The sequence below is a fragment of the Sporothrix schenckii genome (assembly GCF_000961545.1).
Source record: "Sporothrix schenckii 1099-18 chromosome Unknown Cont49, whole genome shotgun sequence".
Classification (NCBI taxonomy): Eukaryota; Fungi; Ascomycota; class Sordariomycetes; order Ophiostomatales; family Ophiostomataceae; genus Sporothrix; species Sporothrix schenckii.
In genome coordinates, this window is record NW_015971150.1 from 3667029 (window position 1) to 3693740 (window position 26712).

At 57.2% G+C, this 26712-nt stretch overlaps 9 protein-coding genes across 9 annotated transcripts; 5 read left to right on the top strand and 4 right to left on the bottom strand.

Annotated features, from left to right (window-relative positions):
* Window positions 1-143: 143 nt before the first annotated feature.
* SPSK_05772 (uncharacterized protein) lies at window positions 144-362 on the top strand (the record flags this gene model as incomplete). The annotated part of the gene is made up of 1 exon (XM_016732507.1): window positions 144-362. One exon carries the CDS (start codon window positions 144-146, stop codon window positions 360-362), a length of 219 nt encoding a protein of 72 aa, XP_016583699.1.
* A 2200-nt stretch (window positions 363-2562) lies between these two features.
* Window positions 2563-4740, bottom strand: SPSK_05035 (DNA methyltransferase 1-associated protein 1; the record flags this gene model as incomplete). Its single annotated transcript, XM_016731788.1, has 1 exon — window positions 2563-4740. One exon carries the CDS (start codon window positions 4738-4740, stop codon window positions 2563-2565), a length of 2178 nt encoding a protein of 725 aa, XP_016583700.1.
* An 822-nt stretch (window positions 4741-5562) lies between these two features.
* SPSK_05545 (uncharacterized protein) lies at window positions 5563-6313 on the top strand (the record flags this gene model as incomplete). The annotated part of the gene is made up of 2 exons (XM_016732288.1): window positions 5563-5811; window positions 5843-6313. 2 exons carry the CDS (start codon window positions 5563-5565, stop codon window positions 6311-6313), a joined length of 720 nt encoding a protein of 239 aa, XP_016583701.1.
* Window positions 6314-7993: 1680 nt separating this feature from the next.
* SPSK_05193 (casein kinase 1) lies at window positions 7994-9615 on the bottom strand (the record flags this gene model as incomplete). The annotated part of the gene is made up of 4 exons (XM_016731943.1): window positions 7994-8995; window positions 9083-9231; window positions 9338-9407; window positions 9487-9615. The coding sequence occupies 4 exons, from the start codon at window positions 9613-9615 to the stop codon at window positions 7994-7996; spliced, it is 1350 nt and encodes a 449-aa protein (XP_016583702.1).
* A 4596-nt stretch (window positions 9616-14211) lies between these two features.
* On the bottom strand, window positions 14212-16389 carry SPSK_05036 (C6 transcription factor; the record flags this gene model as incomplete). The annotated part of the gene is made up of 1 exon (XM_016731789.1): window positions 14212-16389. The coding sequence occupies one exon, from the start codon at window positions 16387-16389 to the stop codon at window positions 14212-14214; it is 2178 nt and encodes a 725-aa protein (XP_016583703.1).
* A 437-nt stretch (window positions 16390-16826) lies between these two features.
* SPSK_05184 (uncharacterized protein) lies at window positions 16827-18482 on the bottom strand (the record flags this gene model as incomplete). Its single annotated transcript, XM_016731934.1, has 1 exon — window positions 16827-18482. One exon carries the CDS (start codon window positions 18480-18482, stop codon window positions 16827-16829), a length of 1656 nt encoding a protein of 551 aa, XP_016583704.1.
* Window positions 18483-19189: 707 nt separating this feature from the next.
* On the top strand, window positions 19190-22132 carry SPSK_04921 (uncharacterized protein; the record flags this gene model as incomplete). The annotated part of the gene is made up of 2 exons (XM_016731681.1): window positions 19190-20818; window positions 21173-22132. The coding sequence occupies 2 exons, from the start codon at window positions 19190-19192 to the stop codon at window positions 22130-22132; spliced, it is 2589 nt and encodes an 862-aa protein (XP_016583705.1).
* Window positions 22133-22754: 622 nt separating this feature from the next.
* SPSK_05119 (MFS transporter) lies at window positions 22755-24595 on the top strand (the record flags this gene model as incomplete). Its single annotated transcript, XM_016731869.1, has 6 exons — window positions 22755-22913; window positions 22984-22997; window positions 23060-23098; window positions 23169-23189; window positions 23250-23920; window positions 23988-24595. The coding sequence occupies 6 exons, from the start codon at window positions 22755-22757 to the stop codon at window positions 24593-24595; spliced, it is 1512 nt and encodes a 503-aa protein (XP_016583706.1).
* A 612-nt stretch (window positions 24596-25207) lies between these two features.
* SPSK_05324 (exosome complex component RRP4) lies at window positions 25208-26482 on the top strand (the record flags this gene model as incomplete). The annotated part of the gene is made up of 1 exon (XM_016732073.1): window positions 25208-26482. One exon carries the CDS (start codon window positions 25208-25210, stop codon window positions 26480-26482), a length of 1275 nt encoding a protein of 424 aa, XP_016583707.1.
* Between the last annotated feature and the right edge of the window lie 230 nt (window positions 26483-26712).

Here is a 26712-nt window from a genome sequence, read left to right on the forward strand (position 1 = left end):
GAGGACGTGGGGTGAGGCGCCGACGGCAAGCCCTACGAACAAACAAAACACATGTCGGCCCACCTGTCGCAGCCAAACAGCTCACGGCACCTGTTTGCGCTCAAGGCTGTCCAGTTGTCCATGTTCGCAGTCCACGAATCACAATGGAAAGAAACGACGACACTTTGCAACCTTCGCAGCGCCAGCAGACTGGCCAAAGGGGAACGCCAATGCGGCTAGCCGCCGTGCACCCACACAGCAACCTTCACACAAAGCACATGGAGCACATGGAGCACATTGATGTCGTGGGTCTTTTTGCTTTGTATTCTGCACACCCCTCCCGGCGCTCTGGAAATGGAGCACGCATGCAGACTCCAACATAGGGCTTGCGGCGACAGAGATCACCGTCATTCATCACATATGCAGGTACCAGTCGCCTTTCAGCGTCACGCTGCCGCGGCCGTGTCTCTACTCAGGGCACAACAAGGATATCCTACCACCGCCGGCAGACTAGCTCACTGTGGAAGGGCTAGCCGCCGTGCCCAAGGCAGTTGAAAGCTATTTTTATCATCTTGTCTGCCGAAGTATCGGCGGTCCATCCTGGTTCACGAACATGATGCTTCTTTGCGATTCTGGAATGCCACTCTGTCTTCGACTCTCATCTATCGCCACGTCTATCTACACACCCCTGTGGAACGAATCGACAACAACGACGAAACAGTCGGGTTGCGATGCGCCGGCCCATGACGTACCCTCGGACCCATCACCCGCGGCCAGGTGTCTTCGGCCTTGCCCCTACCATCTGCAATTGGCCCTTGGCCTTGTCTCGCATCACTCCGTTCTACATTGTGGAGTAAAAGTGCAGAAGCAGAACCTCTCTTATTCGGAGCCATGGCACGTGTATCTGCAGCCAAATCATACATCGGCTGTGACATCTCATGTGATATCTAATGTGATAACCCCCAACTTGCTGTCCATCTCTCTATATATATCTTTAAGCGCGGGTGGCACGGCAGTTCTCGATCCGGCAAGCTTAATGCAACGACTGCCCTAGCCTGAGTGTGCAGGTCTATGATACGGGTCAACCGCCTGTACATTGCCGCCTGCTGCCTGTCCATGTCCTTTACTGTCCGTTCTGTTCTTTGTAGGCCCTGCTCACAATTTGTAGAGAATCGATATCTAGGAACTGGGCATGGACAGCGATTCGTATAACAAGGCTAGAAAGAAACAAAAAAACGACATGGCGCAAACCACAGTTACCGAGAAAGATGTCCATGTTCGGTGTTGAGACCCGCGCAGGAACAGGAATAGAAACAGTTGTGAATAGATGCATGCTATACCGAAAATGGCGCCAAAGAAATGGAGATGGGGTTCATTTTCCGCTGTACCTTCCACCTGACTTGCCTTACATCGTGCCTTCCTCATTCGTCAGGTATTTGTTGGAGAAAAACCTTATTCTATTTTTGCAATCACACAGGGCAGGCGCGCTCCAACCGGGCGGTTCCTGCCTGCAACCCGGCGTCACCTAACGTCACCCCCTTCACCTCATTTTATTTCTCCATTCATTACGACGTTCGTCGACGACGGATTGGCTCTTGTTGGCCGAGGCTGTTTATTGTCACCTTCGACAACGTACATCCGCTTACCGCCGGGAAGGGTTGAAAGAGATGACGTTCTTGTCTTTCCTAGTTTGGGTGTCGGCTGTCCCCTGCAAGACCGCTCCTGCCATTTTCTGGTCTTGCCGTCGGTGGCCCTGGTCGCTTAGGGAGGGCGGATCTCCCAAGGGTACTCCCGCTGCTTAATATAGCATCAACTGGAGACGACGTGAGACGACGTGGAAGGGAAAGCACGGAGATCTTCGTCGTTTCTTTCACGCCCCCTCCCTCCTTCATGACACGCGCACTTGGGCCATCACGTTGGCCATCTCGAACCCTTCAACCTTAATGTTTCTATTTTAAACAAAAAATGCGACTGTCATTCTTGCATATGGCCCTGCATTTGACCATTTAAAAAGAAACAAAAGAGAAATGAAGACAGTGCCGGTGCGAAGATAGCGCCGGTGCATCCTACGGAGATTGGAGTTTCGTTTTGATCACAGGAAGAACCGAACGCAGAAATCTAGGGTGTCGATCTGGCATTCGGGTCGTGACCACTGGGCCGCGAGCCAAAATCTATTGTTAGAAGCGATGTGGAGAAGTTCGAGGCAAGCTTGCTTTTGGATTTTGTTTCGTCGACAGCGACGAGGCTCTGAGGCAGCCTTTCTTGATCCCGGGCCATGGGCCCGTACGTCCGACGTCGCCCGTTCTGGTTGACCTTGGACTCACAACATCCATTGGCCACGATGGCGTCGACAGTGATGCTGCTGTTGTTTTATTTTGGTAGCGTGCCGGCTTGAATTTTACCTTGCACAGTCTGGGCACTCGTTTACATGCCCCTTCACGTTTGGGGCAGATGGTGTTGTTTACTTTTGACATCTCAAGCCCTAAAAATGTCGTTGGTCTTGCATTACAGTATGGATACTAGAAGAGTGTACAGTAAAGAGTAGTAGTCCGAGAAAAAGAAAACAAGGAAGCAACGGCGAGGTCACTTCTTCTGCCGCTTCGAGCTCTTGTCGCTCGCCACGCTGAGCACACTCGCACTCCGCTTGTGTGCCGAGCTAGCATTGTTGCTGCTGCTCCCAGGCCGCGAGCCCGACCGTGTCGTCCGGGCCTCGTGCACATCGCCACTGCCGTCTTCCTCTTTGGTCGGGACAAGCTCGTCCTTTGTCCTTGTGACCGTAGTCTTCTTGTCACTCTCGTTGTCGCCCTTTTGCTCAGATGTCGCCGCTGCTTCGTCGGCCACCTTGGCGTCGGGCTTGTCGGCCTCTTCTGCGTTCTTGTCGGCCTCACCCTCCTTCGTGTCCTTGCCGTCCTTTTTGTCCGCACCGGCACCCTCCTCGGTCTTGTTCTCGGCCTTCTTGTCGGCGTCGGCTGCGCCTTTGGTCGCCCCGTCCGTCTGTCCCGGAACAATGCCCCTCGCCCGATCGCGCTCGGCCTTCTTCTGCTCCTCAATCTTGATCTCGCCGTCCAGCTTGTCGCTCACCTTGCGCAGGTCCACCAGCTGAACCACCGAGTTGACCAGGTGCTCGAACTGGGCCGTGACGGACGCCGTCGGCATAAACAGCCGAGCAGGCATCTCGAGCTCGTTCAGAATGTTGCTGATGCGGAGCTGCTGTTGGCCGCTCTTGTGCGTAAACAGTTTGTTAATCTTTTCGTACCGGAACGTCGGGCCCGAACCCAGCCGGTCGTGGTACGTCACGCCGTACACGTCCTGTTCCTGCTCCGTGAGCTTGCGCCGCTCCATCTGTGGCTGGCCCTTCTTGTTGTTCTTGCCGCTGGCGGTCGGTGTCGCCGCCACAGGCGTCGCGGGCGCCGTCGCAGTCGCGGCTGCTGCAGACGACGCAGCCGCTGCCGTCGGCGTGGCGGCTGCGTCGGTGGCATTCGCCTTGTCGTCCTTGGGGTTGGCCGATTCGCGGCGGTTCGCGCCGCCGGCACCCGACGCGGCGATGCTATCGCGTCGGCTGCCAGCGTCGGCGCCAGCAGCACCCGCAGCACCACCACTGGCACCCGCCGCGCCCGCTGCGCCCGCCGCTTCGCCGGCCGCCAAGCTCTTGCGCTTCTTGGACTTTTCGTTGCTGTACATGAGGCTCTGCAGAAGTGTCTGCAGACCGGCACTCGTCTTGAAGCTGCTAATGTCCTGGTCGGCAATCGGGAACTCGAGCCGGTGGTACAGGTCGCGCCGCTCGTCGTTGGTGCGCTCCGTGCGATCCATAATGCGGCGCACCTCGAACAGCAGCGCCTCTTCCTCGCGCACTTCCTCGCGCGACCGCATCAGCGCGTTGGTCACAAATGCCTTGCGCTGGCGTTCTTTTTCCGGGTTGAAGTTGGCCATGATGCCGTGTAGGTTATACTCGGCCTGTGTCATGTACTGTGCCGGCTTCTGGACAGCCATCATCTTGGCTGCAATCTCGTAGTACCGCGCTTTCAGGTCCTCCATCGTCCGGGACGCACCGTCCGCCGGCTGCGACGCTGGCACCACAGCCGTCGCGTCGGCGGCCGAGGCAGGAGGGGAGGATGCTGCGGCGCCGTCCGCAGGCCGGTAGTCGTAGCGATCCCAAATCAGCGGCCAGCGGAGATCAAAGTCCTTGACCAACTCCATCAGGTAGTCCGTCTCCTCCTTGGTCCAGTCTGGGTGTTGCAGGTTGGCCGCGTACTGGTCGTCGCTGTATTGCGGCACGACCACGCGGACGTTGAACTTGGCAAATGCCGAGTCGTCCATGGGCTGCTCTGGCTCGCCTGGCTGACCCTCCTGTACCTTCGGGTCGTCCGTCTCCATAGCGTCAGCACCGGCCGCCTCGCCGGCCTGCACTGCCGCCCGTGCATCGCCCCTGCTGCCCGCAGGTACCTTTCGCCGCCAGTGCCGCAGCACAAGGCTTTTGTCGTCGCGTGCCGAGTTGGTAAAGGCCCGCAGCTCCCAGCGCGCCGCCGGCTTACGGTTAGCGAGCCGCCGCTTCTTGATGTTGGAGAGCTGCGGCACAATCGAGATGGGGCTCTCGCCGCCGAGACTCTGTACCTCGCGCGCCAGGCCTTTGAGGTTCCGTGATGCGCCGGCACCCAGTGCGTGGCCGCCCGTCCGCTGCTTCTTTGTCGGTCGCGAACCGGCCCCGCTGCTGCCGTCCTGCGGCAGGTTCAGCACATCGCGTGCGTCGAGTGATGTCGCCATTGTGCGACGCGAATGTGAGCTTGTGCGAGTGGGTGTCGTCGGGAAACGTTCTGATGATTCCCGTTTCGTCCTTTTCCACCGTAGAGAATGTTTGGCGAGTAAAATCGATAGCAGTATTCGACGGTCCACGTTACGCGTCGTTTGCGCTCATGTCGGATCGTCCGTCGTCAGGGCGCCGATGGCGTGGAGGGTGGTGGGTGATGGCAGAAGATGGAGCAATTGTGCTGGCGTCGACGTGGATTTTCGACTTTTTTACATGTCAACGAGACGTCGTCGCTAAAGCGCGTTTTGCGACGGTACTTGGCCTGTGTCTGCACGTGACTAGATGACTAATTAACTCCAAGGTCAAGCTAACCATGAACACCTTCTTCCTGTTTTTCTCAGGAGTGCAGGTGCCACCCAATAAGTCGCGCGTAATTGGCAGTCGCGCTCCTAAAGTTGACACGTGATCACGCTACAGGGGAGCAAAAGCCCCTTTATTCGACGTGGCAGCTTGGGCCTTCCCCTAAAGGAAGGAGGACACCTGGAAAGGAGAGAGCGACTTGAGAGCTTCTGGCCCCAAAAAACACGAGGCCGTAACGCAGCAGCAAAATCGACGACTTCCACGACGCTCTGCATCTGCACAAGGGACACGCATCATCCTTTCCCCTGCACTGCGACCTGCGACGATATTCGAGTGTACCGTTGGCTTTTGACACGCTTCTGCCACCCTTCTCACGACGACACGACATCGACGACCTTCTTTCTCTGCTCCCTTTACGCCCACGCGACATTTCTCGATTCTCAACCTCGCGCTTCTTCAGCCCTTCCTACACATTGACAATGAAGTCTTTTCTGCCGTTATTGAGCCTGGCCGGTGCTGCCAGCGCGCTGCACCTGTACATTGATGCCTCGAAGCCCAAGTGCTTCTTCGAGGAGCTACCCAAGGACACGCTCGTCGTTGGCCACTACAGCGCCGAGGAGTGGGACGACCGCATCCAGACCTGGTCGAAGCACGATGGCATCAGCATTTACATTTCCGTCGATGTGAGTACTCCAGTTGCCGGCTGGGACGGTTTCATAAACGACCTCGTGCGTCATAGCTAACGTGCACGTTTTCCAGGAAACGTTTGATAACGACCACCGCGTGGTGTCGCAGCGCGGTTCCTCCAGCGGCAAGTTCACCTTTACGTCCGCCGAGGCCGGCGAGCACAAGATCTGCTTCACGCCCACGTCCAACAGCGGGCGCCCCGGTTGGCAGTCGGCGACGGGCCACGAGGGCCACAAGGGCCACGTCGGCATCAAGCTGGAGCTCGACCTGGCGATTGGCGAGTCAAGCAAGCTCGAGAGCACCGACAAGAACAAGCTTGAGGACCTCGAGAGCCGTGTGCGGGACCTCAACAACCGCCTGAGCGATATCCGCCGTGAGCAGGTCTTCCAGCGCGAACGCGAGGCCGACTTCCGCGACCAGTCCGAGTCCACCAATGCCCGCGTCGTCCGCTGGATCTTTATCCAGCTCATCGTCCTCGGTGTCACCTGTGCCTGGCAGCTGTCGCACCTGCGGTCCTTCTTCATCAAGCAGAAGCTGACATAGATGGGAGGATATTCGTTTGTGTGCGTCGTCCCATCTGCAGAGGCTGTTAGCTGGCATGGTCAACACACGACTGGCCAGAAAAAAAGAGGACGGATGCATCGATTCGCCCCCTGTTCTTACATCATCTACACATAAAACTACAAAAAGAAAATGAAACAGAAAAAGGACGCTGGCTGTGTGACAGATAGAAGCGGTGGACAGCACAAATATGGGGAGGGAAATGACATAAAAATAAAGACTGGGACTCTGGGACTGTGCCGGGCAAGGCTGGGATGAACGACTTTTTTTAACACGCGAACTGCTTCTCACTCACTGTTCGGGTTGTCGTTTTTGTGGGGTTCTTTCTTCTTGTTTCTTCTTCTCCCTTGTCTGGTTTCAAACGTCTCTTTAATCATTATTATACATTTTTCATGTGGTAATCGACGCACCGAGCATGGCGTTTTCCGTTATTTTTTACACAGTGGGTGTCTGTACGCATCCATTTTGTGTGATCCATTTCACTGACGGCAATATGGAGCATATCAACAAGATAACAAGTCGACGACACACACAACAGTGAGACAATGGGGTCTATGTAATTTTGTTCTTTTTCGTTATGGCTATCGGCAACCGTTTCGCTTTCCCAAATGTGCAAAAGAGAGAAGAGTTGGAACACACAGCGTGAAAACAAACGCAAAAATCGCAAACTCCTCGTTTTTGGTCCACCACGACTAATTAAATATACGACTGTAAGAGATGGCAAGGAATGAAACAACATGAGAAAAGCCAGGCCCAATGCAAATATCTCTTTTACAGAAAAAGGAAAGTGAGAGCGAGTGTATGTATGAGAGTGTGTGACAGAAAAGGTACGCCACAAAAGGTAAGACACAAGAGCTAAAACGAAATAACAATGATCGCAAGTACGCAAAAGGAAAAGAAAACAGGAAAGGTGGCAACAGACAATGGACAATAATGACAGAGGGAGGGGACATAGAGTAGAAAACGAAAACGAACATGTGAGGAGAAGACAAGATTAAAATACCCTGGCGCCGTGCTACGCGATCGACACGACAACGGAAAGACGGAAACGAACAAGGAAAAGGACGGTAAAAAATAGAAAAGAAACTGATCCTGAGCTCGTCATTATGATAAATAAACAAATCAAACGGCCGTTGTGCACTGCAATGTGCGATGCACTGCCCCTTTGGCCATCTTGCTCTCCTTCCGTTTTTTTTTTCAGCGTTCTGCTCCGCGAATCCGGCGTGTTTGGCAATGTCAGTTCGTCTATGGTGTTGGTCGCCAGAAGGGATTCGTCCGGTCCATTGCCGGATTACGGGTTCGCAGAGTCTCGCTTCGTTGCTGATCAAGCACACTCTTTGCTTTATTTGTTGCCGGTCATAGCCAACGGGGTGCCCTGGCGGCCGGAAACAAAGAACAATCGAGAGGACGGCGTTTGCTCTTGGACGCCGCAAAGGCGACAAATAGACAAAGGGACGATTAGGAGAATCGGCAGATAAGAGTTGGCAAGAACAAAAAGGTAGCGGGGCTTCTCGTGAGCGCAAGTATGGGAAGAAAAAGACGCAGTCTAGGGCTTCAAGATCCGGCAATCACTGGCTGGCAGGGATGGCTATGCAAAGATCACAAGATCGTCGTGGGCAGATCTGTCTATCGCTAGGAAGGAGACGGGAGAAAACCTCCCGTCTAGCAGCAGCAGAAGGACTTCATAAACTTGGAGAAGCCCGACGGCTGGGGCTCGGCACGAGCAGCAGCGGCCTGCTGTTGCTGTGCCTGCAGGCCACCATGCTGGCTATGCATGGGGCGAGGCAGGTTCTGGGAGCTGTTTTGGAACTGCGCCTGCGTCGAACCCGTCGGTGTCGCCATATCCCGAAGACCCCCGGCTCCGCTGCCCCTCCCGCCCAGGGCGGCGACGGGGGCGTTTTGCCGATCTTTCCTGGGGTTCTGCTTGATCGGCGAAGGAGGCGGGGGCTGGGCGGCGTTTAAACGGTCGGCGGTCAGACGGGCACGAGGGTCGCCGGCGTGCGGGGTGCCGGTGCCACCGCGGGAGTTGGCGTGCAGTTCCATGTTGGAGGGGCCGGGACGCTGGTTGGGGTTGTGCAGGCGGTCCCAGTCGGTCTTCTTGGACGACTCCTTGCCAACCTTGAGCCAGTCGTACTCGCCGTCCTCGACGCCGCCCGTCTCCTTGAGGGCCTGGGTGAATAGGTCGCGCAAGTAGTCGTAGTCGGGGGTGTCCTCGAAGCCGAGGTTGCGGACGTAGGTGAGGTACTTTTCGAACTGGATGGGGAAGCCTTCGCAGAGCTCCTTGATGATGGTGGTCTGCTTCTTCTCGCCAATCTTCTCGTACTTTTGCTTGTTGGTCGCAGCTTTCAGGCCTTGCCATGGCAGGCCACCACGCAAAAAGTACATAAAGACGTGGCCAAGGGCTTCGAGGTCGTCACGGCGGGACTGTTCACGGCCCAAGTGGGTGTTGATGCTCATGTAGCGGGCGGTGCCGGACAGAGACTTGCGCTCGCGGTAGGGGATGTGCTGCTTCGTCTTGGGATCGCGGTACTGTTTGGCCATGCCGAAGTCGACGACGTGGATAACATTGGCGGCCTTTGTGCCGGGGCGGCCAATTAGGAAGTTGTCGGGCTTGATGTCACGGTAGATGAGGTTCTTTTCGTGAATTGTTTGGACGCGGGACAGCTAGGTATGTATTAGAGAGGCAACGTACCAAAGGCAGCAGTATGCAGGAAAGCATGTGAATCGGAGCAGGAAAACATGTAGACATACCATTTGCTTGGCGACCATGACCACCGTCTTGATGCTGAACCGCCGGTTGCAGTGGTCAAACAGGTCCTCTAGTGAAGGACCAAGCAGGTCGATGACCAGAATATTGTGCAGGCCTTCCTGGCCAAAGTAGTACACGTTCGGGATGCCGGCTGGAGAGAGAGAACGAAAAGACGCATGGTGAGACAATGGACGGAAAAAAAATCGGTACGGCCCGTGGGGGGGAGGGACGAGAAAACACGACAAAATACTACTTACGGCAACCGACGAGGATCTTGTACGTCCGGTACTCGTCTCGTAGCTGGGGAGCATCGCTCTTCCGGGGTTCCTGGACATGTTAGCGGGCGGTCGGGGCTGTTGGTTGTGGTTTGTTGGACGTCACATGGCAAACAAAGAGGCGGACGTACAAACTTGATGGCGACCTGCTGGTTGTTCAGCAGGTTTGTGCCCTCGAAAATGACACCAAACGAGCCCTCGCCAATCTTCTTGCCGACACGGTAGTGCACACCGACGACATTGGACGAGGATGAAGCCATGGTGATCGAGGAGGAGGAGGATGAGGATACGGGACGAAAGCGACTGTCGCTGTCAACAGCTCGCGTGGGAAAGAGAGTCGGAAAAGAGAGCTGGATAAGAATGGATGGGTGGTCGACCTGGCGAGAGGCGACGACAAAGGCCCCCGGTGGATTGGGTGCCTGGGATGGAAAGGGATTGCCAGTGAATGAATGCTGTCGTTTTCTGGATCTCAGGATGGTGGAAAAATCGGTGGCTGACAACGTCGAGTCGAAAGTGAGTCGAAAGTCGGTCGATTTCGGTACGAGGGAAAGAGGAGGAAAGAGCAGCTGCGAAGCTGCGTCGGAGGCAGCAGCCAGTAATGCTTTGGGCACAAACGGAAGGAGCCGACAACGGGAGAACGAGAGGAGAGGTAAAGAACAAACGAGGGAAAGAGAAAAAAAGAGAAAGTGAGATCGAGAACCGACAATCGAGACACGAGGGAAACGGAAGGAGACGAAAGGCCGAAAGGAAACGAGAGAAAAAAAGAAAGAAGGGGGGTGTGGATTGTGCTACGGGGCCGAAGAAGACACAGGGCGAAGGAAATTGGAGGGAAATGAGCGAGGCAGGCGGTAGGAGAGGGAAAGGGACAAAAGGGGGAGGTGCAACCCGAGTTGGCAGCAGGGACCGGTCCCAGGGCTGCCACAGAACGGGCAAGGGACGGTTTGAGCAAAATGCGGCAGTAACGCTGGGCGATGGGGAGCGACAGTTTTGTCGTACTCGAAGCCACCGGGGCCTAGCCACTGGGTCCTAGCCACTGGGGCCTAGTCAACTAAAAGGTGGACGCCTGGGTACGTCGTATTAGTGGAGGCTTTCCTAGTAGTTGAGAATGGGCGGTGGGTGGTGGTCGAAGCACGGCCTTTTCTCTGGTCCTAATCACCCAAGGTGGATAAGGACGCAAGCGGAGCGACAGCGTTAGCTGGGGACACGGGCACCGGGCTGCAGGACAGAGAGCGCCAAAAGGAGGAGACACTACGACATACAGCACCAAAAGCGCCCCCCGGAAAGCGCAGTAGCGCCTAGCGAATAGGCGGTCAGGAGCAGTCGATCCGCATTCCCTAAGCGGTTGCCCCGAGGTCAACCGCTGCGAGCATGCCAAACATGAGCAGGGAAGGAGCGAATTGGGAAGAGGGACAAGCATGATCTCCTGCGACAGAACAACTTGGAAAGAAGGGAAGGTAAGATGGGGCAAGAGCGAACGTCAAGCAGGTAGAGGCAGCCAAGTCAACGATCAAGTCACGCAAGTCAACCTGCTCAATCTGGGAACAGAGGGAGGGCGAGCACAGTCGCGGTCAGGGTGGAACGAAGCCAATTCGAGCCTTGTTCCTTTGGGATGTTGTCGGCCTGTGCGCTGCAGCAGATCGAGTTTGGCATCTACTGTGTAATTACTAAAGGCATTCTGCATGACGCGCCGCAAGCCAAGTCCAGGTCAACGGAGAAAGAACGAAAAAGACCGGGCAGCATCTGGCACTGCGGGATACGTGAAGGGAAGCGACGAGCGGGCAAGGATCAGGGCATCCGACCCACGATAAAAGCGATAAAATGGTTGTGACGAGGTCGGCAACGTCGTCATGCCTCGCCAGTCGTCAGACACCAGAATGGCAGAAGGACGATAATACAGGGCCTCTCTGCTACCTGGAAACCTGTTTTCGACGATGGCGGTCGAACTGTTCATTTGTTCATTTGTTCATTTGCCCCTGTTGTTTACGTTGTCGCAGCCGCGTCTTAATTTACAGGCTATGGGTACGCATTTGTCCAGCGTGTGCGCATATCCGCATTTACGCATTGAAGTGCATGTGCTCTTGGGGCAGTTTACAGACGATGCATGTTGTAATTGCGGTGCAAATCAACAGGCTTCCAGTTCTGTATTCCTTTACAGTCCTCCTGTACAGAAGTACTGCCTCTATTCCGTACTCGTGCCTTCCATTTTGTATTTTTCGAGCTCGACATGTCGAGCGGTTTTGACGACAATTGGGAAAGAGCGCCGAGTGGAGCCTTTTGCTTTTGTTCCCGTTGGTTTTCCCAGTTCGTCTTTGAAGGCATATAAAAAGCGGGCCTGCCGTTGAGGTGGCTGGGTGAAAGGAGAGTAACAGAGATTGAAGGCAAGAGGACAAGATGGAGTGAATCGAAAAGTCGAAATGGCAACAGAAGCAAAAGAGGCAATAGGTCTTGCTCGTACGATAGTAAGCCAGCAGAGAGGCGAGTCACGCGTACAAAGTGAGTACGACAGTACCCTGACCAGTCTCGGGCCCAGAACGCTGTCTGTGAAAAGCAGCGAGGAAGGAAGAGGTGTGCCAGCCAGTCAAGACAGCCAGTCAAGGGCTCCGCCGCACCTCCCTCATTCGTTTTCGTGGCACGACATTCAATGCACCCGCAACTTCCTCACAGCCAGCAAAGAAAGAGCCAAACGCCGCTTCCCTGCCCAGCCAAAGAAAGGGGACAAAAAGAGGGGACGAGAGGGACGGGGCCTTTGCAGTGAGTGGGTCTTGTAGGCGAATCAAAGAGTGTTTCCAAACAGCGGCAAAAGCAACATGAGAGAGCTCATCAAGAAGTACGGAATGCTCCGTATGCTGTACTCTGTGTCTAATTGACTAAGAGTAAGTGTTTTTCCAAGAAATACCGTTCAAAGTGGACTTCGATCCTGTCGTCTACTGTTTCGTCCAAAAGACTGCGAAGAGCATCGATTCAAACCCTGTCTCGTCTCAACGCGTATGCCATCCGGTACGTACTGAGCCCTTGTACAACATAAATGGAGACGGAGTTTAGTCATAGGACGCCCACGCAGGTCCTATTTGTCGTGTTTGTTGTTTCGTGTTCCTTCGGATAGGACCCCAATTGAAAGTAATATATACGGATACAGTCGTCGACATGAAAGACGTGGTCACGTGTTGTAGAGTAAAGTGGAAGGTCGATGGAAGGAGCAAGCCCAGTAGAGCGAGGGCAGTGCGTGGAAGGCGCTACCAAAGGGTTCAAGGGTCCAACTGAAAACGGGTCCACCTTTGTCTTTGGTCCCTTTTCTTCTCAAGCCTTTTTTCCTCATTTTCCTTTCTTTTTCTGTCTTCGACAATGTGACTTGTTCGCACGGCCTTTGTTCCTGTCTTTTATTGTTCGGATTTTACCGTTCGTTTCCATTGCTGCCTCACGCGGGCACGCTGCGATCTCGGTCGCCCAAAAAAGTTGCCTCTCGAGGCTGTGCCGGGCGCTGTGTCTTGCCTGTTGAGTCTTTTCTTTGTCTTTCAACGGCTTGGTTCGCCTTCCTTAGTCGGAGTAGTGCCCGTCTTACAGCGTGAACGGTTGCACTATACCAGCGATAGCGGACTCGTAACAGACTGGCGTCAGGAGGAGGCGAAAAAAAAAATGGCAACCGGCCAAGAAGAGAAGCCACACGAGACCGATCCAGACCTGGCTAGACCCGTGATTTCAAGACAACTGGTTTGCGACTTGTATAAAGCGAGTTTAAGGGATGCAGGAACCGTTTACAACATACATTGAACTGGAATGTGCGGCGTAATGACTGTGCAGTTGTGACACAGTACAACAATACCTGGGGAAATTCTTACTGAACACCATGTAACTGATGGCGCTTCATTCACCTTTGGAGCGGTATTCTAGAGAGGAAGACAACGGCCACAAAAAAGCGATTCGGTAGCGGAAAAAGACGTTTGGTGCGTAGAAGGTGGAAGCAAAAAAGGACGTTTGAGCCTCGCCGTACAACGAACGACGGTACTTTAGCCTCGCTTGGAAATCGACGAGGCTGTGTGAAATTAGGACATACATCATTCGAGGAAGGGCGGATTTGTGGCCACAATTTGCCGCGCTGGAAAGTACATTGGAGAGTAAGGCGGGCAGAGAGAAAAAGGGCAAAGAGCTGCAAGAGCAAAGGAGGATTTGTGGCGGAGCCAGGGACGGCATTGAAGAACAAGACCAAAACGGTTGGGAAAGCCTGACCTGCATGGAAATCGGCCGGATTGGTTAACGAGAACAAAAAACAGGGACGAAAAGGTTGTACGGCTTAATTGGATGACGGGATAAACTTGTTCGTCTTTATACGTCGTAAACGTGGTTACCTGGTAAATGCGGAAACCAGCGGCGGTGCATGGAATCAATGCTGCGCATTCTGTTTGTATGGGCCTGAGCATTGGAGAGCGAACCTTGACAGAACGTGGACAGGGTCAACGAGCCGTGTTGTGGTTGATCGTGGTTTGCATCGTACCCATCTACGCGCATCATACGCTCTGTGTGTGATGCATGGATGAAAACAAGCAGCCAGTGTGAATGGAGGTGATGGGTGTAGAATGTTGAAGCTTGGTTACATAGAGGTTTGTCTTGAAAAGAAATGGTAGGAATTTTACACTGTATAAATAAAATCTGGAAACAGCAATTCAGCAATAATATAAAAGTAGACAATATATATATGAAGAATATGTATGACGAAAAAATACGAAAATGAATAAAACAAAGCAATTAATTTAATTTTGCCTAGATTTCGGCATGATTACATTAACTATTTCATAATTGTTTACATCCAACATACTTCCAACATACCATATCCAGTATGAGATACGCTTGCGACTTCTCCATCAACACAGAGACGTCGATTGGGAGCTCTGGTGATCGTTCAGCTGCAGCATCAGAGGTAACGTCCATTGCTCGAGCTGGTCCATTTGATTTAGGCTGTCGAGTCGATTCGGCGTCTGCAAGAACCCGGGCGACGGAACAAGGTCCGAAAAGGCAGCGAGTGCTGCATCGCCGTCCCCCGACGTGGCAGTGCCGGCATCAACCATGGCCCGTGCCGGCCAGTCCTGAACGTTGCCAAGGACATTGCTGGCGATGTTGACACCGGCATGGACGCCACCAGCACCACCACCGCCACCAGCACCACTGCCGCTGCTGCTGTCGCTGCTGTGGACGCTCTGCTGCAGGACTTCGCCAGCGACGTCCCGCAGTAGACGCAGTGCATTGTGCGCGAGGGCCCAGGTGCGGCCGAGCGTCTTGAGGACGCCAATGGCGAGGAGGATGCTGTCGCGAAAGGGCCAGCGCAGGGCGGGGCGGGACGCACAGGCGGCGAGCTGGACGGTGGCGCCGAGGAGCAGGCCGCAGACGAAAAAGGGGGTGTGTTCCTGGACGACAGGGGCGCAGAGGGCAGCCAGACCCGACAGCCTTGTGGACGCGCGGGTGGCGCGGGCGGCGTGGGCGGCGGCACCGGGCCCGGGACCCAGCCCATCCGCCTGTCCACAAGAGATGCGCGCGGCAGCCGGCAGGGTGACGACGAGGTCGCTGCGAGGGCAGTGCAGGACGAGGGTGGCGTAGTGGACGAGCATGTGGGCCTGGAAGAGCATTTCGTCAATCACGCTGCCATCACGGCCGACGCCGAGACGGACGACGTCGGTTTTGGATGGGTGCAGGTGGTGTTGCCAGCCGGCGAGGGCGCTGTCGACGGACGAGAAGGAGTCTTGCGCCTGGGTCTGGGTCTGCGTCTGGGTCTGCGTCCGGGTCCGGGTCTCGGTCTGGTTGTGGAATTGGGCCTGGCTTGTTCGCGTGACGGCCAGAACACGGCCAAGGAGACGGACGGCGTCGATGCGGTAGGCAAATGAGGAGAAACGACCGCGGTGCATGGTGTCGACGTCCTTGCTGCCACCGTCACTGTCATTGTCACCGTCGCTGTCGAAGCTGGAAAACAGGCGCGCGTCAAAGTCATCGAGTGAAAGAGGGGGCGGAAGACGCTCTCCGTCGGCTGCTCGCGCATAGACATCCTCTTCACAGGGCAAAAGCACATTCGCGCCAATGCCGCCCGACCGGAAGACGCTCCTGTGGTGCAGCGCCGTCAGGTAGCCGTCGACAATGTACAGCTCCCACCAGGTGCGTCTCCACGACTCGTGCTGGACGGTCCGTGACGACGACGCAAACGGCCGCCGGTGCATGCCGCGATCCACGGCCAGCTGCAGAGCACGCGCCACGGCCCGGTCGGACGCGGCGAGCTCGTGCCGTGCATGCAGAGCAATGGCCATCATTGTCAGGGCCTGCACCATGGCGACGATGCGGTGTGTATTTACTTCTGCCGCGGAGTCAGCCATCGAGTCGGCCAGGGCCAGGATCTGGGTGGCACGGTCGCGCAAGACTTCGGTGCCTTGGCATGGGCTTGCGCCTGCGCTTCTGCCCTCTTTTGTCGACGCATAGTGGCTGCCGACAAACTGGACGGCCAGCTGGAGGTAGCGTGGATATTGTTGTGCATGGTAGAGTGGACGAGGCACGAGAAAGGGGTGGGCGCGGTGGAAGTAGGCGTAGTAGAGGTCCACCAGGTGGTCGTCGCTCCCATTCTCGGACGCGTAGTGGACGGCAGGAGTGAAGACGTCGCTTATGTTATCCGTTTGGAGACTGTTGTGGTCAAGCTCCAAGACGTTGCTCGTGTCAGCATGCAACGGCCCCGGAAATACCAGCTGGCTGTCCGCCGTCGCTGCGGCTGTTGTGGCTGTCGTTGCCGTTGTTGCAGCCATGGTCACGGCTACCGCGTCGTGGCCGTCCTCGCGCCGCCGTTTCCGCCCACGACGAGACGGCGCATAATAACACGGCCGTCGGGCCGATACACAGCGTCGACAGGCGGGCTGTCCGGCATCGCAGCGGAGATGCTGCCGCCGGCACTCGAGGCAGGCCAACGACGATGTGCGCAGCGGCCGTGCGAGAGCGAGAGCGAGAGCGAGAGGCGGCGATGCGTTGGATGGTGACGCATGGGACGATGGAATGTGACTCAATACGTCCATCTTGTGTTGTTGCACGACAGACAACAAGTCTAAGTGACAATGTGCGTCCACAACAGCATCGTGAAACGTACGGCATCGTTTCGCTCTCGACGCTACAGTGGAGTCCCGAATTAGTCCCCGCCAAGGATGGATCGCCTGGCGTGCTTGCACCCTAAATGACACCATTCAGATAACATGGAGAAGTGGGGCCAAAGCAGTTCAGTCGGGCTTCCTGTTGTGCTCATGACGAGACTCCTCTGTTTGAATGTTTTCTTTGTGTCGTTTCTCTGTCTTCGTTTTTAAAACAATTTCACGTCAAGTAGCTGATGCGGGGATGCTCTCATGCCTTCGAGCTGCATATCGTTGCTCATGTTATGTCGAAAGGCTTTCCATATATGGCCTTCAATTTTTATGTTCATTGATCGCGTTCATTATGTGTCCAAATACTCGTACGTAGCTCACCCCGACCTCGACACAATCTTGACGTCAAACTTTTTGGGCTTGACAAACCACGCATTGTGCAGGTCCCAGTCCTCGTCTGTCGTCAGCTGCACATCGAACCGCCGTAGAAAACTCGGCACGAGTTTGTACATCTCGAGGAGGGCAATGTGCTTGCCGAGACATGTCCTTGAGCCGCCGCCAAAGTGAAACAGCGTGTTGGCCATGTCTTTGATGCGCGCCTCCTCTTCTGCTTCTGCGGCCGGGTCGGCATCCTTGTCCACCATCCACCGCTCCGGCCGAAACACGTCGGCATCGTCGCCAAAGACGTCCTGCCGCGCATGGATGACCCACGGATTGCAGCCGACGACGGTGCCGCCTGGGACGAACTGGCCAGCTATCTCAATGCCCTGCGGCGGCGTCAGGCGCTCTAGGACGAGGCCAATGGCCGGGTGCATGCGGAACGTCTCCTGGATACAGGCGTGGAGGTACGGCATCTGCTGGGCCTCGGCGTACGTGACAATGTCGGCGTCCGCAATGACGGCGTGGTCGATTTCCGCCACCAGCCGGGTGTAGCACCGCGGGTTCTTGAGCAAATGGTAAAAGACAGCCGAGAGACTGGCCGCCGTCGTGTCCGACCCTGCGAGCGCAATCGACGTCGTCATTGTCAGCAGCCGGCCGTCGTCGAAAAAGGCCGGGTCCGCCTTTTGCGCGCGGCAGAACATGGTCAACAGATCCATGCTGTCCTTGTCGACCACTGCCGTGTCGTCGTCGCCACTGCCACTGCCACTGCCGCCGCTCTGCGCCCGCGTCACCTTCTCTTCCATCTCGGCAAACCGCTCGGCCATGCGCGCGCGCGAGAACTTGGCCGTGGCCGACGAGTTGTCGATGAAGCCGTACTTGCTCAGCAGCGTGCGCACCGGGTTCTTGACAAACAGCCGGTCCAGCCAGGGCATCTGGCCCACGGGCGCCTGGTAGTCGAAGATGCCCGCCAGCCACGCAATGATGCCGTCGACGTCCTCGCAGCGGTCGACAAAGCCCACGCGTCGGCTGTAGGTGATTTCCGTAATGACGTCAAAGGCAAAGTACTGCAGCCACTGCACAAAGTTGCACACCACCTCGTGGCCCGTGTCGCTGCCACGGCCGGCGTACAGCCGCTCGGTCTGCTTCAGAAACACGCGGACCGTCTCGTTGACGCGTGGCTCGTACTGCCGGATGGCCGTCATGGAGAAGGCGCTGGTGACGGTCCGCCGCAGGCGCATGTGGTAGTCCTGGTCCTGCGTGCCAAAGAGCGACTGCAGCACCACGCCGCGCGACAGCTGCATCTGCACCGGGTAGAAGGCGCTCTTGGTCAGCTTGTTGCTGATGCCGTAAATGTCCCGCACGGCGTCGGGGTGGCTGAACGACAGCGCATTGGGTCCGACGCGCACGACGTCGCCGTGCTTTGCGTGCAGCGCGCGCAGATCGTCCTGCGGCTTGCCGCGCCAGACACTCAGGAAGCGCCAGAGGTCGGACACGGCGCCCAGCCGGGGGCCCGGGTACTTGTGGAAGCCGTGGTGAAAGTAGTTTGTGGCGAGAATGACGAAGACGGCGGCCACCGTAGCCAGCAAGACAAATGGCCAGCGAGACACCAAGGCTGGAAGGGGAGGAAAGGCCGTTACAAACTGTGAAGCCATCGTGTGGAAGTTGGTTCAAAATGAACAGAAATGGAGACGAACGTATGAATCCGAGACGAAACTTAGAGATCAACAAGGGCCTACCGTCCAACGGCCAAGAGTCGCGAGCACTTCACACTTCATATCACCGCACTGTAGATCGACCGACACAAGAGACGAAGCTTGGCCAAGCCGCCCTTCCTATCTCCAAAAGCCAAGGGGAGCAGTGCACGTGGAGGACCACACCTCCATGTCGAGACGCAATGGACGCGACAATGGCGCAATTGCTAGGGTCCATGATGTCGGGTCCAAGATGCAGGCGTTTCGTCACTTGTATCTTTTTTCGTCTCGTTTTAGGACGACGCTACGGGCTCTAACCATCGGGACATCGGGCTTGGCAATGTGGAGTCGTCGAGGTTGAAGCCCGTAGCGGCGTTTGGGCAGCCTTGTGTAAGTCAAGTCGTGTGTCGAATGTGTCGAATGTGTCGAGGATGTCGATTGTTATTGTTGATTGTCAAGTCTGGGACGAAAAACGAGGAGGGTAACGTTCAGGGGCAGGCGACCTTCGCTCCTGCTGTCCTTGTACAAGAGCTGTCGTGCGCTCTTGCCTTGATTGTACAAGAGCACGCCTTCCGTCTTAGCTCGTTCTCTCGCACGTTGGCTCCTTCCGTTAATTGACTCTGTACTTCTTGCTGTCCATTTAGAGGGACACGCAATCCAGAGACAGAATGCACGATCCGCTCGAATCGCAGCCATCCTCACAACAAGAACACCCTCAAGCATCTCAACCACCACAGCCACCACAACCACGATGCCGCCGTGTGGCCGTGATTGGTGCCGGGCCGGCCGGAGCGATTGCCACCGACGCCCTCGTCAAGGAGCAGGCGTTTGATGTTGTCCGCGTCTTTGAGCGGAAGACGCAGCTCGGTGGAACATGGGTGTACGATCCAGCCAGTTTGGCGACGACAAGGCCTGCCATTCCGTCGGTGCGAGCCTTGCTCAACGGCACAGCCGACCGTCCCATCGATGTTCCGACCGCTTTGAGTTTGACTGCCGCCGGATCTCCTGTCGAGACGGAGCACAGCGACGCCGTCAATGCCCCGTCTCGCCGGTACGCCGAAACGGGCGTGCACGACGGCCTGCACAGCAACCTGCCGCCCCAGACCATGTCGTTTACGCAGGAGCCGATCCCGGCGGTGGTGTCCGAGTATGCACGCGCGCAGTACGGAGCCCATGCACCGTTCCGCCACCGCGAGGTGATCCGGCGCTGGGTGGAGGGCATCTTTGCGGCGGGCGACCACCGGCCGCTTGTGTCTCTGGGGACGTACGTGGAGCGTGCGGAGAAGCGAGGAGCCGAGTGGGTGTTGACGCTGCGTGCGGAGACGGTGCCGAGCAACAAACACAGCACCAGCAAGACGAAGCCGGTCGAAACGGTCAACACGTGGTGGCACGAGACGTTTGACGCCGTGGTGGTCGCGTCCGGCCACTATTCGCTGCCGTATCTGCCTCCGATCGCGGGCCTGGCCGAGTACGACGAAGCCTTTCCGGGGCGCATTCAGCACAGCAAGCATTTCCGGAACGCCGACGACTTCGCACACAAGCGCGTGATTGTGGTCGGTGGATCGGTGTCGGCGTTTGACGCGCTGCACGCGATCCGGCGCGTGGCCCAGCATCCGGTGGTGGCGTCGCTGCGGCAGCCGCTGGCGGCGTTTGGCTGGCCGGCGTTTACACACCCGCACGTGGACATACGGCCGCCCATTGTGCAGTTCCACGCGGACACGGGCCGCATCGACTTTGCCGACGGTTCGTCTGTGCAGGAGGTGGACGTCGTGCTCTTTGCGACGGGCTACGACTTTTCGTTTCCGTTCTTGGCGGAGGCCGGGGGCGCCGCCGTCGATGTTGACGTTGCCGTCAAAAACAGGCGCATCCAGGGCCTCTACCAGCACGTCTTTTGCCGGGCCGACCCTCGTCTGGCGTTTGTCGGCATGGTCGCCGGCGGGCTGACGTTTCGCGTGTTTGAGTGGCAGGCGGTGGCAGCGGCGCGTGTGTTCGCCGGTCGGGCGGTGCTGCCTTCGCACGAGGAGATGCGCCAGTGGGAAGCCGACACCGTTGCGGCGCGTGGTGACGGCGTGCGCTTCTTCAACATTGCACCGGACTTTGTCGACTACTTTGACGGTCTGCGCCGTTTGGCCGGCGACCCAGCACCAGGCACAACGGGTCGCGTCCTGCCGCCGTTCCAGCAGCAGTGGGCGGACGCATTCAACGACGTGGTCGCGCTGCGACTCGCCTGGTGGGAGAGGGAACGGCAAAAGGCGGAGGCAGCGAGGGCAACGACGGCAACGACGGTAACGAAGGCGGTAGGGAGGGGGAAAACGGAAAGGAGGCGAGGGCCACAACGAGTTTTGGAAAGCCGGCTTCATTTGTGAGGGCGGGAGGGCATGCCATAATTCAGTCATCTTATTCAAATCAAAACAAAACCGGATGAATCAAATGAAAATCAAAACAGTCTACGAATACCAATACGACGTTACCAAAGGCGGTCACAAAGTCATCCAATACAGTTCATCTATAGATATATTTAGTACGCTTATTTATTCTGTGCCGCCAGACCCTACGACCTCCTGCAACGCCTTGTAGACCACGTCGTCCACCGTCAATGTGCCTGTCTTTCGCGCCTCGGCTCTCTGTGCTGCTGACCGTTCAAAAGGCAGTCGCAGTGGCTGTCCGCCGGCTTCCGCAGGGCCGCTGGCGTGCACCGTCTGGACATACTGGGCGACCTGGCGGCGGTACTCGTCCAGCGGCTGGAACTGCGCCGGATCAATGACAATGACGGTGAAGCCAAACTGCTCGAGGACGGGCGGAAACGCAGGTGCCCCGGCCAGGACGCCAAACAGCTGGACGGCGGCCGCCAGCCCGGAGCCCTTGTAGCCGCCCCAGGGAGCAATGGCGCCGCCGCGGAAGACGGCTGCTGGATCGGTGGTTGGCCGGCCGTCGGCGTCAAAGGCAGTGCCGACGGGCAGCGGCGTGCCAAGACGCTGGGCAAGGACGACGTCGGCGTGCAGCAGCTGGGAGGTGGCTATGTCGACGATGATGGGCGTTGGAGTCGTCGTCCTGCTGGCTGCGTCCGCGGCAAACGCACCCGGAAATCCGATGCAGAGCGGATTCGTACCGTGGACACCCGTGGTGCCCCCATGCGCTGCAACCCAGGGCGTCGAGCTGGCCGTCACGAGCGCCACCAGATTCTCGGCGGCGGCCATCTCGGCATAGTACGACAGCATGCCCGTGGTCCACGTGTTGTTGGCCGTGACGATGGCGATGCCGTGCTGCTTGGCTTTGGCAATGGCCAGCTCCGTCGCGCGCTGGCCAACGAGGTAGCCAAACGCGTCCTGGCCGTCGATGTGGGCGAGGACGGCCGTGTCCTTGGTCACCTTGCACGCCTCGACGATGACGGGGTGAGACCCATTCGCGTCCTTTGTCGTTGGGCGGCCGTGCAGCCGCTCGCGCACGGCCAGGATGCGCGCAAGCCCGGCGCTGGCGTAGCCTCGCAGCTCGCTGTCGATGAGATGTGCCGCGATGGTGTCAGCGGCGGCCGAACTGTAGCCCGTGTGGACGAGCACGGCGTGTGCGAGGCCTGTGGCTTCGTCGATAGTGAGCTGCATCGTGAGGACTGAACTAATTTACGACAAGTTACTGCTGTGCAGAGCATTACGGAGGGTCCAAAAGCACCCCAGACTGAATCTATTGACCTTCGTCATATTCATTTCTTTTCCAGCCTTGGTCATGTTGCTTCTTTTCCCAATGTCACCTCCACTTACATCCGTTACGCTGATCCCGATCGGGCTTTAAAAAACGTGTCGCCGCGGTTCTGCACTAAAATCGGCTTCTTTAGTGGCGTCGAACCTGGCGTCGATTGCAACATTCAGACGCTACGCTGCTTGTGGGACGTGCCTGGCCGTTGTCGTTTTTCTGTCTTGGCGACGGCTCTGTCTAGTCCCGGTGGCGTGCTCGACAAACAATAGTGACAGGGATCAGCCACGAGTCGGATGGCCATCGTGTGGACGGTGACCGGCACTGCTTCTTATGTCTGCATGTTTTTTTTGTGGTATTTATTCAAGTGGTTGTACGGTGTCGGCGTGCTGTGCGCGTATATATCGATTTTCATGGTGAACTGTTTTTATTTTTATTTTATTTTTATTCTTGTTTTTTCATTTTACCGCCCAAAGACCGAGACGGCTGTCAAGAAAAGCCACGACTCTCAACGGGACACCAAATTATCAGTCCTCACCTGACAGCATGTCGTTCCATCCAGACGAAAAGCTGGGCGATTCTGCCATTTCAGCAACCGCAACGCCACCAAACGAATTTGCCGATGTCGATGGTGTCGACGATGTCGACGATGTTGGGTCTGACGCAGACCGCAAGGCCGACCGCCGCCTTGTCCGAAAGCTCGATGTACGTTGACGCAGAGAAATGATGCACTAAACGGAGTCACGTTTTCTAGGAAATGCTAACCAGAGAATAGCTGCACATTATGACGTACGGCCCCGAATGCTGTTTGTTTATGTACATGTCACGAAGGACACAGCTAACACACACAGACTCGCCATGCTGATATACATTTTCAGTGTCCTTGACCGGTGAGCACGTCCCGTTCTTTTGTGTAAATACGTGAAGCCTGCCCAAACCAGTCGTATTAACAATTCCAAGGGTCAACATCGGCAATGCTGCGTGCGTCTTCTTTCTCTCTCCCACTCTGCCCCATACTCGCCCCCACTGACAGCAGTCCAGCCTGTACGGGCTCAAGACCGACCTCGGCCTCGTCGGCAACCAGTACCAGATCCTCGTGTCGATTCTGTTTGCGACCTACATCAGCGTCGAGATCCCGGCTAACTGGATGGTCAAGCGCATCGGCCCGTCCCGCTGGCTTGGCTTTATCACGGCCGGCTGGGGCCTTGTGGCGACGTTTTCCGGGTTCGCGCAGACCTTTGGCGGCTTCTTGGCCTGCCGGCTGCTGCTGGGCGCGCTCGAGGGCGGCCTCTGGCCCGGCCTGGTCGTCTACCTGACGACCTTTTACACGCGCCGCGAGATTGCCCTGCGCATCGCCGTCCTCTTTGCCTGCTCGGCGCTCGCCGGCGCCGGCGGCGGCCTGCTGGCGTTTGGCATCGGCTTCCTCGAGGGCCACAGCGGCTACAACGGCTGGCGCTGGATCATGATCTTGGAGGGCCTGCCCTGCATCGTGCTGGGCGTCGCCACCTGGTTTGGCCTCGCTGACGAGCCGGCCACCGCATACTACCTGACGCCCGCCGAACGCGCACGCCTGGTGCGTCGTCTCGACAGACAGCCCGGCATGACGCAGGCCGCCAAGCAGTTTCACTGGAACGACGCGCTCGAGGCGTTTGCCGACTGGACCGTCTGGGCCTTTTGCTTTGCCCAGTTTGGGGCGGACGTGATGCTTTACGGTGAGTGCTCTTTTTATGTTGTTGTTGTTGTTGTCCTTCTGTCTCTCTCTCTCTAACTGCCCCGCAGCCTTCTCAGCCTACCTTCCCACCATCATCAAGGGCATCAATGCCGACTTCTCGACGCCTGTCGTCCAGGTCCTCACCATCCCCTGCTACCTCGTCGGCGCCGCCGCCTACCTCGTTGTCGGCCAAGTCTCCGACCGCATCCAGCACCGCGCCCTCTTTGTCCTTGTCGCCGGCATCGTCACCGTCTGCGGCTACGGCATGCTCATCTCGGATGGCGGCGTTGCCGTGCACTACGCCGGCTGCTTTCTCGTCGCCGCCGGCCTCTACATCGTCGTCGGCCTGCCGCTCGCCTGGCTGCCCACCAACGTCCCCCGCTACGGCAAACGCACCACCACCATTGCCATGCAGGCCTGCATCGGCAACAGCGCCGGCATCATGTCCGGCTACGTCTACCCGGCCGCCGAGGGCCCGCGTTACGTCAAAGGCCACGCCATCTCGCTGGCCATGGGCGCCTTTGCCGTCGTCACCTACGGCCTCGTCTGGGCCTATTATGTCTACGAAAACAAGCAGCGCACAGCCGGCAAGCGGGATGCGCGTATTTCGGGCCTGACCGATGACCAGGTCCGCGAACTGGGCGACAAGAGCCCTCGTTTTATCTTTGCCACCTAGAGTGAAGGGGAGTTGATGTGACAGAGGTGTGGAAATAACGAGGTAGAAGACGTTAGAAAGCGAAATCTATAAATTATAATGTTTGATATTTTTCGTGTGAACCAAGGTTGTAAGAGTAACTCAAAAGGATGATGAATACGATTGATGTCTATCTTGGGAATATGTGACGATACATACGAATAAATGAAAAGACATCATATAGTAATAGTAAGCAAGCAAGGCAAGTGAATAAAAATAACCCAGTTGATATGAACTTCTCGAATACAAACTCGGGGAACGTATAAAGCCTTAATTCATTTCTGTGCTCGTGGCCAGCATTGCAAAAATAAAAACAATATTCCAATTGTAAGTCGGCTGCACCGTGCAAAACAGTATGAAATGGAATATACGCACCGTAGATATCGATACCAAAACTGGCCCCACTTTTCCATCCAGCAGCCTCAGAAAAGTTAGTTTGGAGACGAACGACTTTCTGAAAGTACATCCTCATCAGCTTCACGACCGACACAACGATACCCCAACGGACTCGAAGACCGACTGGTCTTGTTTGACCTCCACACGAATCTGCACGCAACTGTACATCCTGCAAATAATACACACTCCGCATCACACATGCCCATCACCATTCTGCCGCCTCTTCAGGCGGCGTCTCGCCGGTTTCAGTCGACTGCAACAAGGCGAGTGGGCGGCTGGTCAGCCACGGCAGGCGCACGGCACAATGACGACGACGACGAAGACGACGACGAAAACGACGAAAATGACGACGACAATGACAGCGATGGCGCCGCACCCGACAACACGGGCGGCTACGAGATCGTGACGCCTGGCGAAGTCATCACAGACGACCCGCAGTGGATGCGCGGCCACGGCACGTACGCCGACGCCCGCGGCGCATCGGGCGGCATTGTGTCCTCGCTCGCGGGCACCGTCGTCCGCACCAACCGCCTGCTGTCCGTGCGGCCGCTGCGCGCGCGCTATGCGCCCGAGGTCGGCGATCTCGTCGTGGGCCGCATCGTCGAGGTCCAGGCCAAGCGCTGGCGCGTCGACGTCGGCGCCGCGCAGCTGGCGGCCCTGCCGCTGTCGGCCATCAACCTGCCCGGCGGCGTCCTGCGCAAGCGCACCGAGACCGACGAGCTACAGATCCGCTCCTTCTTTGCCGAAGGCGACCTGCTCGTCGCCGAGGTGCAGCAGATTTTCGGCGACGGCGTGGCCGTGCTGCACACGCGCTCGCTGCGCTACGGCAAGCTGCGCAACGGCGTGTTCTTTGCGGTGGCGGGCGGCGGCGCGGGCGCGGGCGCGGGCGTCGTGCGGGCGCGGCGGCAGGTCTGGACAGTCAGCGGTGACGACGAGGATGACGATGGCGGTGGTGACGACAACAATGCGCACGGCGAGGACGCCGCCATGCACGGCACCAACGACACGTCGGGCAGCCACCGCCATGCTGCTGCGTACGGCACGGGCGCCGGCAAGATCGATGTCATCCTGGGCGTCAACGGCTACGTCTTCGTCGGCGCCCACGTCGAGCCACAGTCGGCGTCGTCTGCTGCTGCTGCTGCTGCGGCGGCGGCGGCGTCTGGTGCATCGCCAGGACCTTCTGCCGCCGCCGCCGCCGTCGGCATCAACAACATTGAGGAGGCGGTCAGCGCCGCCATCTACTCGAGCCAGAACGACCCCGTCAGCCGCGAGACCATGCGCGAGATTGCCCGCCTGCGGAGCGTCGTTGGTCTGCTGGTCGAGCACCGCCTGCCCATCGACGAGGCCTCGGTCATGAAGGCCTACCGCGAGGCCCTCGACGTCGCCCGCCACTCGTCGGACCGCGGCGAGGACGACGTGTACCTGGGCGGCGAGCGTGGCGACAAGATTGCGGCAGAGCTGGGAGGGCGGTAAGCAGACGGTCGCTGGCGGTTAAAAGCATTTTTGGTTTCGTTCGGTTTGCTTCGGTTGGATTCTGGTTTGATTCGGTCCCATTTGGTCTCATAAGCCTCACTCGGTGTCATGGTTCATGTGTGTCGTATTTGCTGCAAAATAGGGCAGTTCTTGGCCGGCGTTTGACCTCTGCTTTCTTTTCATGAAATATCATATCGGCCTTTTCATTGACTTCTCATTGGCTTCTCGTT